The 13,833-nt window shown below is 35.0% G+C and overlaps 1 protein-coding gene across 1 annotated transcript in view; it reads left to right on the top strand.

The window, feature by feature from the left end:
- The window catches only part of LOC139812753 (uncharacterized), a 128,598-nt gene extending 121,697 nt beyond the window's left edge, over positions 1–6,901 (top strand). Inside the window, exons 6-7 of the mRNA XM_071777832.1 lie at positions 261–536; positions 2,367–6,901. Of these exons, the coding sequence (XP_071633933.1) occupies positions 261–536; positions 2,367–2,483 (393 nt within the window). The 3' untranslated portion in view covers positions 2,484–6,901. The remainder of the gene's footprint in view (positions 1–260; positions 537–2,366) is intronic.
- Positions 6,902–13,833: the final 6,932 nt, after the last annotated feature.

Raw genomic sequence — 13,833 nt, 5'->3', positions numbered from 1 at the left:
TAAAATATGATGACGGAGTTTTTAATTATTATTTACATTGTTAAAAGATAGAGAGAATTAATGAAAAAACCTATTGTATGTTGTTATCTCTAACATGCAAAATATCTTCTTTATATGAGTGAATTTTTGCAACAAAAAACATGGAATTCTAGTGTATTTTATTAACTGTAATATGTTATAAGATTGACATATTAAACATGTTATGCACGATATCGTGGCGCAAATGTAGCATCCACTAATTAGTAAATGTACGACCGCAGGACATGGATATGCTGCAGCTGTTCGCATCTCCAGCGGGTCGAGCGTTACTCACGAGCGACAATCGGACGAGGGGATCAACGTCGACCTCCTCCTTGTCTCGAGAATCCTCGTCGAGGTTGAAGAGCAGCAGGAGACCATCGGGTACTGGCACAGTCAGCGCACCTACGTCGCCACCAAGACGGCGGAAGTCAAGCGCCGAGCTTTACAAGGAAGCTGTCGAAATTCTCGGCCTCACTTGCTCACTGACCGATAGCTGTCGTTGCATCGATTGCCAGGTAATCATTTATGATTTATGCTCGGTATAACATACATCAGGCCTGCTATAATTTTTTATGCAACTTTTATATGATATTACCACATCATGATGTGAGATGCGTCGAACTTGATACATTAAAAACTCAAAAAGTTACTAAAGTTCGAATAAAATTCAAATCGTCGATGAATTTGTAATTTTAACAACTAAAGCTTTCATTTACCTAAAGATTTGATTATTTGAATGAATGAAGATATAAAAATTCATCAATACAATGTTATAACTTTTCACATTTAACAAAATTGCAATGCAAACTGGATGAAATGTATGCTTCAGTAATACAATTTCACTTTTAAAGGATTTTTTTATTATACGATTTGTCGCATTTGCTTGTAAGCACTACAATGCCACCCATATTGCAAATATTAAAAATTTTATTGCAAATATTAATCAAGAAGTATTAGAGATTTTAATTAATATTTACGGACCAATCCTTTTTCTTGTGAGCCAATTACATCGCGTATGCAGTTGCTGCAGACAAAAATGACGTCAATAACTGTACTCACGCAAATAAAGTTGATATTGGCTAGTTTGTATACTAATTGGACAATTCTGTTACGGATTACTCGGGGCGGGACGAACTTTTTTTACTGCTCCATTTTGGCTTGCACTTCTAGGTTCGTTAGCTACGGAAAATTCTGATTTGATTCCATCAGGTCGCAAGACCGTTAATATATAAAACTATAAACTTCAGTTGTCGCTTCAAAAATTTTTATTAACATTACATAAATAAATCTTTGATCTGAAAACTGAGAATTACTAATTAATCTCTCCAAAAGCCCAAAATGTATATTAATACATTAATAATACATACATATTTTTATGCGATCTTTTTTATTTTATTTTTTAGAAATGAATAAACAATAAAAGAAAATAATAAAAGAATTTTTGTGCAACGTTTATACTTAGGTATACACCCGCCCTATATATATATAGGGCGGGTATATACCTAAGATTCTTTTATTACTTTCTTTTATTATATATTAATATATATATATACATATATATACATATATATATATATATATAATATAACAAAAAATTCTCTCCGTGTAGAAGAATTTTTATATGTAATATTCATACTTATTATCAGAAACCATTTCTGGTAAGAACGTGCCTAACAATAAGTATGAATATTACATATAAAAATTCTTCTACACGGAGAGAATTTTTTGTTATATTTTACCCTTAAATTCACTTCAAACTTGGGACAATTTGGCAACCAAGGAATTTTTAAAATATACAAAAGACATTTTACAAACAACGTGATAAAAATTACCAAGCAGATTGGTAAATTTTGAAAAATTATTGAAATTTCCTAGATATATTTTAGTAAAATTAATCAAACATATTTTATATTTTAATGTAATAGATATCACGGTGCGTCTCGCTCCGCGCGTACTTTCATACTCTGAAATTCAACGTTTATGCCTACTGTCGAATTTTTCTAGTTATACTGAGAATTCGTCTGCCGAACGGCAAATATAAAGGACTCGTGTGGCAAGATACTCTCAGTGGGTTGCTATTACCTTTCCGAGAGGTAGCGATCGAATAAAAACCGACGATTATTAGTCGGATTTGAACTCGGATCTTTAGAGCAGCGCACATCTCTCTGCGCCACGATCGCCACGGATACAAAGAAATAAATTATTTTATGATAAAAGAAATATAACACACATGCTAATAATGTTCTGTTAGCATGTTCTCTTTATAGGCTTCATTAGACTCGACATAAATTCAAGTACTTTTCTGCACTGTTGCAATTTACTAACATTCGCTATTCTTTTTGCAGAGCAATTACTTCGACTGTGATGACGATTGCGCCGATGCTGGTACAGAATTGGCTGCAGGCACTCCTATTCTATTGGACCACGCTCTGCATCATCTGACTGTGTGTTCCATACAGTAGCAAACGACCGGTAGACGAAAATTTCGGTCCCCTTTTTAGCTCGCTCTGCCATACGTTCCAGAAGAGGATGACGACATCGTCAGCATGTCAATATCTTCCAACAATTGCACAACAATTCGCGTTAAATACAGGAATTAGCGAGACTGAAAAACAGCTAACGCGGCAACGATATTACGTAGATATCGAATACCGGGTAGCACGAAAATTGAATCGTTCGTTTTGCATTCCGTGAGTCTCCATAGAGTTTAAATATACATTTTTCCTTGCCAAGTAAAATTTATCTGACACCTTGTACGATTTAGTAATTATTTGCTCAACCATCGGATAAACGACAGCGTTAGGCGTTACACGCGATACGTGAATTATTATTCAGATACATCCGAACATGTTCATTTCATGATAATATAGTAGAATATCGATGAACTTTTACGATAATGATGTAAAGCGAAGTAAGTTCTTGCACATTATTATTTGTTTCGTATTATTGTAGCGGCGTAACGACTCGTACGTTTGTATTGTATTCGAAAATTCAAAAATTACGTTCAGAAACGATGATAAAGCACGGCTCAAAAATCGCTCGAATTTAAATTATGCCAAAACAGCGCCAAAAACTTTACGATAGGATTTCCTAATTAATAATTAGCCCGTGCACCGCGTTCGTTATACCCCGTTCGGTCATCCATCGGATAAATGTACCGGTATTATCTAATCGGATCGCCGATATGCGCGGTGTATATGAAGTCTGTATACATACATGTACGTGCATGTATGTATACAAACATATATATTATATTTACTACATGTTTTATTATTAATACCTATTTAAGTCTAGCGAAATGCAATTGTTGAATAGTAAGTGCGCGAAGCTAAATGATAAGACACTCCATCAGACGGTGGAAATAATTTCGCACGACGTAATGTATAGACTTTATATATGTATGTTACGCAGTTGAATATGTGTTCGATTAATTTTTCTAACGTAAACCCCCTTCTACTGAGAACTCTACGTTGAGTTAATTAAGGAGACGCGAATAATAAAACGGAGTTGGTTTTCTCAACTTGTGTATGGCGCAAGTACACAGTGCCCATTGTAAAACAATGTCTCGGCGAATTTTTTATTTGCTATATATAAATGAGATTTTTGTGAGATATAATTAACAACCAGAAGGTTAAGGAGACTTCTCGCAACGTGTAATTGTAAGCGACGTAACGATAAACAAAGTTAGGCCTGAATTACGTTGCGCACTTCGAAGTAGGTGACATAAATTAAAAAGGTGCGAACGGGAGAAAGCATCGTACTGTGAAAGATTAAAAAAAAAGCTTAGCGATATATCTAACCGGGATTTCAAAGAGGGTCAAGTGCCAAATAATTTATTGCTAAGCTTTGCCAGATAAATAATCGAATTGTTAAGGAAACTGTCGCGTGTATGTTAATTAAAACGTTGCGTTATATATTCGGACGCTCCGATAAAATTTTATACCGAGCTGGAACAAAATATTAACTTTTAGATTTAATCTATAGGAATCTGGTATAATCTCTGCTCGCGAAACTTTTTCTCTTGTGTATTAAATTTTCATCGCCTTTTGTTAGTTGAACATCTTGTAGTGTTCTTTTAAATTATTCTACATAATAATTTAAATTATGCAACTTTATAATGCCATATAAATAAGCACTCCATAATTTTTAGTTTTCAGAAAGTAAGTGCATAAAATTTAAGATGTCCATAAATAAAAGGGATATCTATAGAACTTTATTCAGGATACGTTTAGTAATTAACGAGAAAGTAAATCGAAATTTTCATGCACTTCCATCAAACTTCTATCGTGATTAACTTAAAAATGATAATTTCAATGATTCGTGATTTTAACATTTCAAATTCAACATTTGAATGTTTTATTATTAAAGCTATAATTAAAGCTTTACTTCCTTACGTAACTTCGCTTTTAATTCAATTCAGTGTTCATCTTTTAGTTCAATTAAATGTTCATCTTCATTATTTAAACTTGAAAGTGTACTTTCAGAGAGACTGGTATTATATAAAAATCCTGGACGAGATAAATCCAGCCTTTTCTTGTCCAGAATTATGAGCATCGACGAATTCTCGTGTTTTTCACGTAAAAGCACACAAATATAGAAAATTTATCGTCGGACGAAATTAGAGCGCGACATCATCGTTTCTTGTACAATTTCATAATTTTGTAATTTTTTGTAATTTTTAATTTGTTTTTAACTTTTTAATTCTTATTACAATACTTCCCAACGTTACTTTTTACAATGAGACATTTTGTCGATATTAGAAATAATGGACAATTATAATCTAGTCAGTCAGGCTCGACATCAAGTTTCTTCTAACTTGTTGAATGAGTAGATTTGCGTCTTTCTTGATCTGAATAGTTGTCGCGATTTATTGTGAAATTGTGCAAATATAATCTTTATGAAAACGATAAAAATTGTTCTTTACATGCGAAAAATGTTACACCTGCGAAATTGTTATAAAAAAATAAGTGTCTTTGATGATCGATCTCTTCACTGGAAAAATGCTCTAACGATCTAAAGACAAGTGGCAGATTTTTAAATATTGTATAAATAATTTTTAAGCTATTATACGTCAAATAACTTCACAAAACAAAATTCATAAAACATTACGATTGTTATTAGCTATCAGAGAGTAATCAGAAATATTGCATTCCACTTTAATGACGCAATGAGAATAATTTCCAGGGCCGGTTCTGACGAGCGTGCAATGTGTGCTTACACGTAAAATTTTAAGGACGTAAAAATATTTATAAGAAATACAAAAATAAAAATGTTTGATATATATATTATTTTGTCATTAAACCAACCGCAGTTTTACTGTTAAGAGTCCGAATGTTATCGCCAATGCTTGAACTCGAATTAATTCGATTGCCTTTAATCCAATGCCCGAATTCACTAAATTTAGTAGTCAATGATGCTGCTAAGTAACTTTTAAAACCGTCATTTTTTTAGCTTTTATTCAAAAATTGTATTGTTTTTCTGCATCACATTTTTTCTGTATTATCGTATAGATGAGATGTATTAAAAAATAAAATACGAAAAAAAGCTTATCGAATCATTACAAGGTTATATTGTTAAAAATAACTTACACTTATCATTTCTTAATTTGTTATTTTTTTAGAAATGTTTTCAACATTATCGACATAACTGTTGCATTTAGTGAAATAAGTTCTGTGAAATTAAAATTAATAAAGAATTATCTGCAATCCTTTATGACTCAAGACCAATTAACCGAATTAGGATATTTAACTATAGAACATAAACTTTGAAAGTTTAGATTTATTTGATATTGTAACCGTTATAGATAGTAAAAGGTCTAGAAGAGTTTAATGGTAATAAAAAAATGCTTTTGTTTCTTCGTGGTTTTTTAAATACAATGTATGTTTACGAAATACTTTATACGTATAAATGTATATCTTTTTGTTGTCTCGTTTTTCTACACATCTATATAAGGGCGTAAAAATTGTTCTCGCACGCAGACTAGTAAGAAGCCAGAACCGACCCTGATGATTTCTACCACGCTGGGAAAAGTCTAATTGTAAATTGAATGATCGATTATACCTGATAAGTGATGTATGCTCTTCTCCATGAGCATACGTTTATAAATTAGTAATTGGTTGATCAATGATGATGAATATCAAATGACACTTATTGATGTATCTTTTTTTACTAAGATAGCGGTTATTTATCTTTGTTAAGAAGACGCGCTATAGCAGAGTGTTGGTATGATTGAAATATTATCGACTAACGTTATTAAGTATAGATAGAAATAAAAGAAGCGATCTTTAATTAAGTAGAAGCGAAGTGGGAGAGAGCCGCGAAATTAAAGTTTAATGTTTGCGATTAATATATCGATTGAGGCATTCTAAGAATTCTGAATATTTCCTTCTAATTTTGCAAGCATGCAAGTGTCGCCGTGAATGAAAATTTCATTACGTTTGCGTCCGTTTAGTAATGTCGTGTTAAATATATTTAGTTTAGTACAATTATATTTATTACAATTAAATATTAGTATTATAGCATAGTATTATTACTATATGATTAAAACCGTATGATTATTAATATTTTGTATTTCGGGCTCTTTTCTGCATACATTCGTAGCCAATCCAATTTTAGAATGCACGTTCGTTGCGTCGGATTGGCTTCTTCTCATCGACGAAAGTAACAGCGCAATTACTAATATCGTTCCAGATATATTCGAGAGCCGCGAGAAATCTCGCGAGGGTAATGTAATGCGAAATCTCTGGCTTTTAACCATTTTATAGTAACATAAAGTGCGAGGAAAATTCCGAGCAAAAGATCCTCGTGAGCCGTTCCGGCGTACTCTTGAGTAAGAGACTACCATTAAAGTACGATACAATATACTCGACTCTCGTTTCAACCGTATTCATTTTTAATGGCCCTTTTCCTTTCCCACATGCAATAAAAATAGGATTTATGGATCGACAAGAAAACCATTAAATTATTAGACCAAATATATCGTCACAATGTGCGTAGAGATATACCATATTTAAGCTATTCATAGTCAGATCTTATATATAAGATCGTCTTAAGTTCATCTTTAGATTACTTTCATCCCTATTCCGTACTAGAACGTTAGAGATAGGAATTTTAATCGTTCGTGAAGAATGATTGTTAATCTTGTAGCTTTAAATCTGAACGCAAGTTTGCAACAACATTTTGTCCCATATTTCTTCAATAGGAAAATTTTCGCAAATACGTTAAATATTATTGTGTAAATTAATGGTATTTTTATAAAAACTTTGATTATAAATTTATAATAAACAAATGGATAATAATATTTTGCATATATATGTTATATTCTTATTATTATAAAAATTATTCTATATTATTGCACAATTAATAAAATATGCATGCTTGTCAAATAAATGATGTGTCTCTTTACTTTATTGTATCGCGGTATTAACATTCCAAACAAATACTTTAAATTAAATTATGATCTCTTCCGGACGCGGTAAATAATGCTAAAAGATAATTGCACACCTCTATTGAAGTCCCTCGTGACAGTAGTGTATCGACGATCTCGTTAAAGTTGCTAACACCATGTCTCTGAGACTATAAAACAAGAAGACAAAGATACATTTCCTATACTGACAAAGAAGTGACTCTCTCGACTGACATAGACTTCCCAGAATATATAATTATTATTACCTGAGTATCAACCGGTGAAAGTTTCCTCTCGAGTCTTAAATAAATTTATCGTTTTTATGCACATTTTTCTGAAAATACATTGTAAAAAGCACATTGTGATAGCAAGGATGGAAATTAAGAACTGCATTGTATCTGCAATTTTCTTATCTTACAACTATCAATAAAACAAAAGTGTTTCCGTAAAACCAAGAAATAAACACTACATTAATAGATTTAATACAATAGTTTAGGACATGAAAAATTTGAAAAAGATCTTATTGGCAATCAAATCTCCAGTTTGCATAATAAAAATATGGCAATAAAGAGCGTAATTGAATAATTATTTTCCTAACGCAAGCGTGAAATGGGCCGCTTTTCGCGCTTGTTTTGAGTGAGCAAAACGATCCATTTCGCAATGATGACGTAAGCGTTGAAACATGGAGCCATTTCTCAACTAGTGGAAAAATGAAATTGTAAAACAAGCGCGAAAAGCGGCCTGTTTCACGCTCTTGTTAGGAAAAATAGTATGAACAACTCGTGGGAAGAGTGGTCGAGCCCAAATGAGTGTGATGGTCTCACTCGCTTCGCTCGTGCGACCAACTTCACACTCATTCAGAATCGACCACTTTTTCCACTAGTTGTACAATATACTATTTCTTAACAAAATTATGTACGTTATGATGCTACATACACGTTCGCCCTTTCTGTTTTAAATATTTTAACTTTGTTTTAAAAGTTTAAATATTTTAATTGCTTTAGAAATATATGTTTATCTATAATAAATGTTTCTGTTTTACAAAAATAAATTATTTTTAAAAATATATATTTTTAAATAGAAAATTCGACTGCTCTGTATTTATTTTAATACGAAACTTCCAAATCAATAGAAAGTCGAAGATATCCAAATTTTGATTTTATTTTTTCTAACATTGACAGATGTTAATGTAAATCTCTTTGTATTACAAATAATTGTGACGCGTGTTTCTATTTTATTATTTGACGATAATTACTACTATTATTTAGTTGGTGATATAGAAATCATAATATCCGTCTGCTATCAATGTAGTTTGCTCCCTTATCGTCTACGATAAGATAGATATTTTCATTATTATAAATTACATTGAATTAGATATGAGACCAAATAAAATAAACAAACAAGTAAATATTTATTTACAATTAATAATTTACTAATAAAATTAAAATTTTTTATTTTGCACAACTGAGAAATTATTATCGTCACATTTAAAAATAAAGAAAAGGGCCAATTACAAATAAATTTTGTTCTAAAATAGGAATTAATATTAATATTATTATAAATAATATTATTAATAGATACTAATAATGTTAATATTATTACATATCTAAAAATGTAATAATTGGTACTGGTATTTAAATTATATTTAATAAACAGTTTAATATTTAACAAGATTTAATAATCCAATAACTCAAGGATCAATCATTAATTTCTTAATTTATCTATTTATTGCAACAGTTATAAAGTAAAACTTCAACAGTTAAAATGTTCAAAACTAACTTTTACTATCTCTTAATTTTAACATAAACAGTTACACTTTTAACTAATTATTATTTTCTTATCTAATTATATTCTTATCTATATTTGTTTTATTGTGCATCAAACAGACCTTCTGTTCTGAAACTAGTAAATTTCTATTTTCATAGCAACGTATCAGTTATTCTCCGAGAAACTATTCGTCAAAAGACATCCGTCCGCATTTGATATCTCATTGCATATGCCTCAAAATGCTGGTAGTGGACCACGGTGCCATTGCGGTGATCGCTACAAGACTCCATCGATGCCGGGGATCATAGGAGATAGCACTTTGGCGAAGTCAAGGATCCACCCCCGCGTCTTCGAGAATGGGAGCGAAGCAGTCGGGATGTAAATTCGATTGGAGGCACCGGCTACACCGGGATACTCTTATTTCCGAAGATCCAAGGGGTTGGGCGTGAGCGACAAGGGTAGGGAGGGTCTGGTGTCCTCCAACTTATCCTCCCCGTCCTCCTCGCGGCAGAAGGATGCCTCTGGGAGCGCCGCTTATATCGAGTTAGAGCCGTTTGAATACAGACACACTCCTCCGGGCTGGTAGGGGCCCGCCAGGAGCCTGCCGGAGATATCGGAGGATCAAAAGTTGATACCCGATCTTCCTCGCGCGACTCTAGCTATCCTTATATGATTACCCAAGGACCTCCTACCACCGACGTTTTCCTCTCCCGGCGAAAGGGTATCGGCGCAGTCCTATCCCGCGAGCCCTCCTCCCGCGCCGCCATCTTAAGACCGATGCACTAGTCCCGAGCACGACGCGTAGAATATTTAAGGATCTCCGTGTCTTCCGCGGTCCCTATATACCACCCGGCACCCCCATCCACGACGACCTCCATCTTTCCGGACTAGGCGGTTAGAATGACGTGTAGTACGCATAAAGTATTCCTAGGAGACGATCCGTTTGGAAACTGAGTTACGGCTGCTACGTGGTCCAGGCGGCGATACCGGTCCGCGCGACATCGGCATCGGCGAGGTCGATCGCGAAATTATGCACGGTACCGCGAAGTGGAGGAGGGATGATTATATTTCCATTTGCAACTCGACGAGATGTTACGCGCGGGAGCGATAAATGCGAATAGGTCGAAGAAACGATTACGATCGAAGGATGTAAGATTCCGAAATAGTTGTTTACTCAGTTAGACCCGAGAGGTGAATCCTTATGATCCAGAATAACATCTTTAAATATAATGATGATATAAATTAGAGAGACATATAAAATTGACGAAAATTAAAACAGAATTAATATAAAATGGAAAATTGTTATTGTATAATAAAATGATAATAACTCATATTGCTAAATGAAGGTAATAATTTAGAGATATTATTTCTATTTTTCTGAGTGCAAAATTAAAAACACTTAAAATCATGATTTAAAAAAAAAACTAAACAAAGCTAAGCTAAATGTTTATTATAAAAATATGTCATTTTTGTTGATTTATGCATTGAACGATTATTCAATCCGTCTCATAATGTTCAATGCAACGCTGTCGTCGCATAAAACATCGTAGCGAAGAATCGAGAGCTAAGATACGGAGAAGAGATGGGGGGAGAGAATTCGTTGATCCTACTCATCAATGATGCAGCCGAAGGAGATACACGAGGCCACGGTTGCTTCAGCGAGGCACGATGCATGTCCTTGGGGGTCGATTTCGCCGAGGACGACATAGCATCGACGAATAATCACTTTTCCGAAGTATTCTCAGGCCAACATTCCCGTGGATAGCCACCCGCGACCGTGGACGATCATTTATTCAGGATGGGTAATGAATCGGACGCCCATGGGAGCGTCGTCATCACCTTCGTGCGGATCGCCAAGCCTATTCGTGAGCTCTCGTTTAGTCTTGAAGACTTACTAAAAGACTTTACAGTCTATTGGAAACGGCATTGTCGCACATGCAGGCTATTGTTGCCCGTTTCTCTTGCTTCCAAATTTTTCAATTAAAATCGATTGTTTTTCTCAAAAACGATATTTTACTTAAACTCTCTTAATTTCAAATCTACATCGACCTAATTTGGACTTTTTAACCTTAATATTAATTTGATTTTATTCCAATCTAATTTTAATTGCAAATGTTTTATTTTGATGACAAAGTACAGATGATTTTAATGAAGTACAATAAATTTCAAATTTCTTTTTAATATTTCACGACATCATGAGAGAGAATTCTCTATGAAATCCTCTATAAAAATTCACGAAAACGTTATACGGATCCAGTGCAAGTCAGAATTCAATCGATCTCTGACTGTATTAAGTCCGGCCGGAGACGCTTGATTGATCGCCGGAACGCGCGACGTGCCCTTTTCTTCCTCGCAGGCGTAAGCGACCATTTGTTTTCCTCTTCCCGCTTTCCATGTCGAGCTATTTGTTTAAAGTCACATGGCGCGGCACACGAAAGAAAGAGAGAGTCGCCTCGTTATTAGAGAAGCCTACTGATAAATGGCTGCATCCGTGACAGTCTGTCGCCAGATCGATCGTATGTCGGACTGTTTATAAAAACAAGAAAAGAAAAGAAAGTGATAGAGAAGAAAGAGGGATCGTCGTTTAGCAGCGATACATATATGTAACTTTCAAAACGCGTTCGAAGATGTCTGATAATTTCCGAAGAAGCCGCGAGCGATTCGGCCGGATGCTACGTCAACCGAATTGACGAGGAAGCGTGCACGCGCAAATTAGTTACTATCTGACTCTATGTGGCTCTAACTGTAAGTGATCGTGAGCGAAATTGCGCTCCGTTCCTGTACGGTTTTCCGTCAACGGAAGGAACATATCTCCGTCACGATCCGCGCGTGGAACGAATTAGCTCGCGGCACGCAACGCACGAAAATTGCATGAACCGTGCGGCGCGCGCGAGAGTGTGTTCCCTAATCTCCCTCTCAAAAATTCCATTAGCCGCGCCGCGCCGGTGTGTCCGACGATAATTGGACATCGACGTTTTTTAATCCGGTTGGACTCGCGCAAATGCAACTGACGTGCAAATCCACGCGGCGTCCGGAGCGCATTTGCGCGAAATGAGATTTCGCTGTATCCAGTCACTTGTTGGCTTGGAAACTCAACGCGCAAAAGAATAAAGAATAAGGAAAAAAATAGCAGCGCGATAGATGGCAAATATATGCAACGTATAGTATTTTGTGAATAGTAAAAAAAAAACAGAAAAATAATAAAAATAGAAATAATATTTCTAAGTAGGAAAATATTTTATACACAAGTGCGTTGAGAGAATGCGATAATATTGATGGATGCGTATCGCTTTTCTGTTATTTGACAATCATGAGAACAAATAGACAAACTGTCGCAGTTATCATTTTCTAAAGCGATTTGAGGGAATTGTTTAGCCAAATTGAAAGTAATCACGTATGTATCGTAGTGCAAATCGATAGAGCATATTGTTTGCTGATGGTTAAATTGATTTATTGATGCGTGTGAGTCTTAATTAAATAAGATAACCTTGTCCTTAATTAAATAAACGTGACGTGACGTATAATATAAATAAAGTTATTTAATATCGGTTTTAAATATTTTTAAAACCGATTAATTTTTTAATACATAAAATTAAAGAAATATATATATATATATATATATAATTTAAAAGACAATTAGAAATTTGTATTGTTTAAAACTGTCTACGACGTTTTATGTGTCCATTTGTCAGTTATCATTTCAACATTGCCTGCATATCAGTCACTCATCACATAGAATGATAAATATCAAATCTATAAATTAATATATTTCTTTTTTTCAATATATAAAATTATGATATTATTCTAAATTGTCATAAAAGTTTTATAATAAATATTAATTTGTATAAATAACATTGCAGTACGGTAATAACTATATAATAAAAATGACTAACTTCGGCAGTATTTTTCATTGATAGCCGATTACAAGCGTATCAATTCGAGCTATAACAAAACCGTCAAAATCAACCCTAAAGAATTGTCGTGCAATCATATTTTCCGTCGTTCTCTAACGGACACATCCGTACGTCGGATCCTTGTGCCACTACATCACTCAGAGTTGTCACAGGGCAGGACAGGTTACGACGTCCTCGTACGGTTTCCACCAATTTGGCGACACGCTCGCACGTTCGCGGATCCAGACCGAGTTATTGCGGGGGCAACGCGCAGGACGGGGGTTGTAAATAATATGGAAAACCGCGGTATAAGGGGGATGCGCGGCCTTCTCCACTCTGCGACACTTCGCCGAGCGTGTACGTAGACGTGTACAAGGACACGAGGAAAGGAATATACGAAAAAGGAAAAACGGAACCGCGCGGTAGAGAAAGAGAGAGAAGGGGGGGATTGAAAACGAAGAAGGGGAAGAACGCGACGATGCGAGATAGCGGCGTCTCTGACTGGCGGTATATGCTGGCGGTGACCCGAGTCGCCATATTTCAAACTGGGGCGTCCTCCGAGGGGCCGTGAATACCTTAATAGTCATAAGGTGTATCCGCATACGCGGCGGGTATATGGAGTTGTCCCCTAAAACGTATTCGAACGTTCCATAGCCGGCGCGGCAGCTGCACGGAGATGATACAGTCTCCTGGACGGCTGTTCTCCGCGAGGATACGATGAGGAGGAAATACATAGGCGATACGGGA

Source organism: Temnothorax longispinosus, chromosome 5 (genome assembly GCF_030848805.1).
Source record: "Temnothorax longispinosus isolate EJ_2023e chromosome 5, Tlon_JGU_v1, whole genome shotgun sequence".
Taxonomy (NCBI): Eukaryota; Metazoa; Arthropoda; class Insecta; order Hymenoptera; family Formicidae; genus Temnothorax; species Temnothorax longispinosus.
This window is presented reverse-complemented; position numbering and strand designations above follow the sequence as displayed.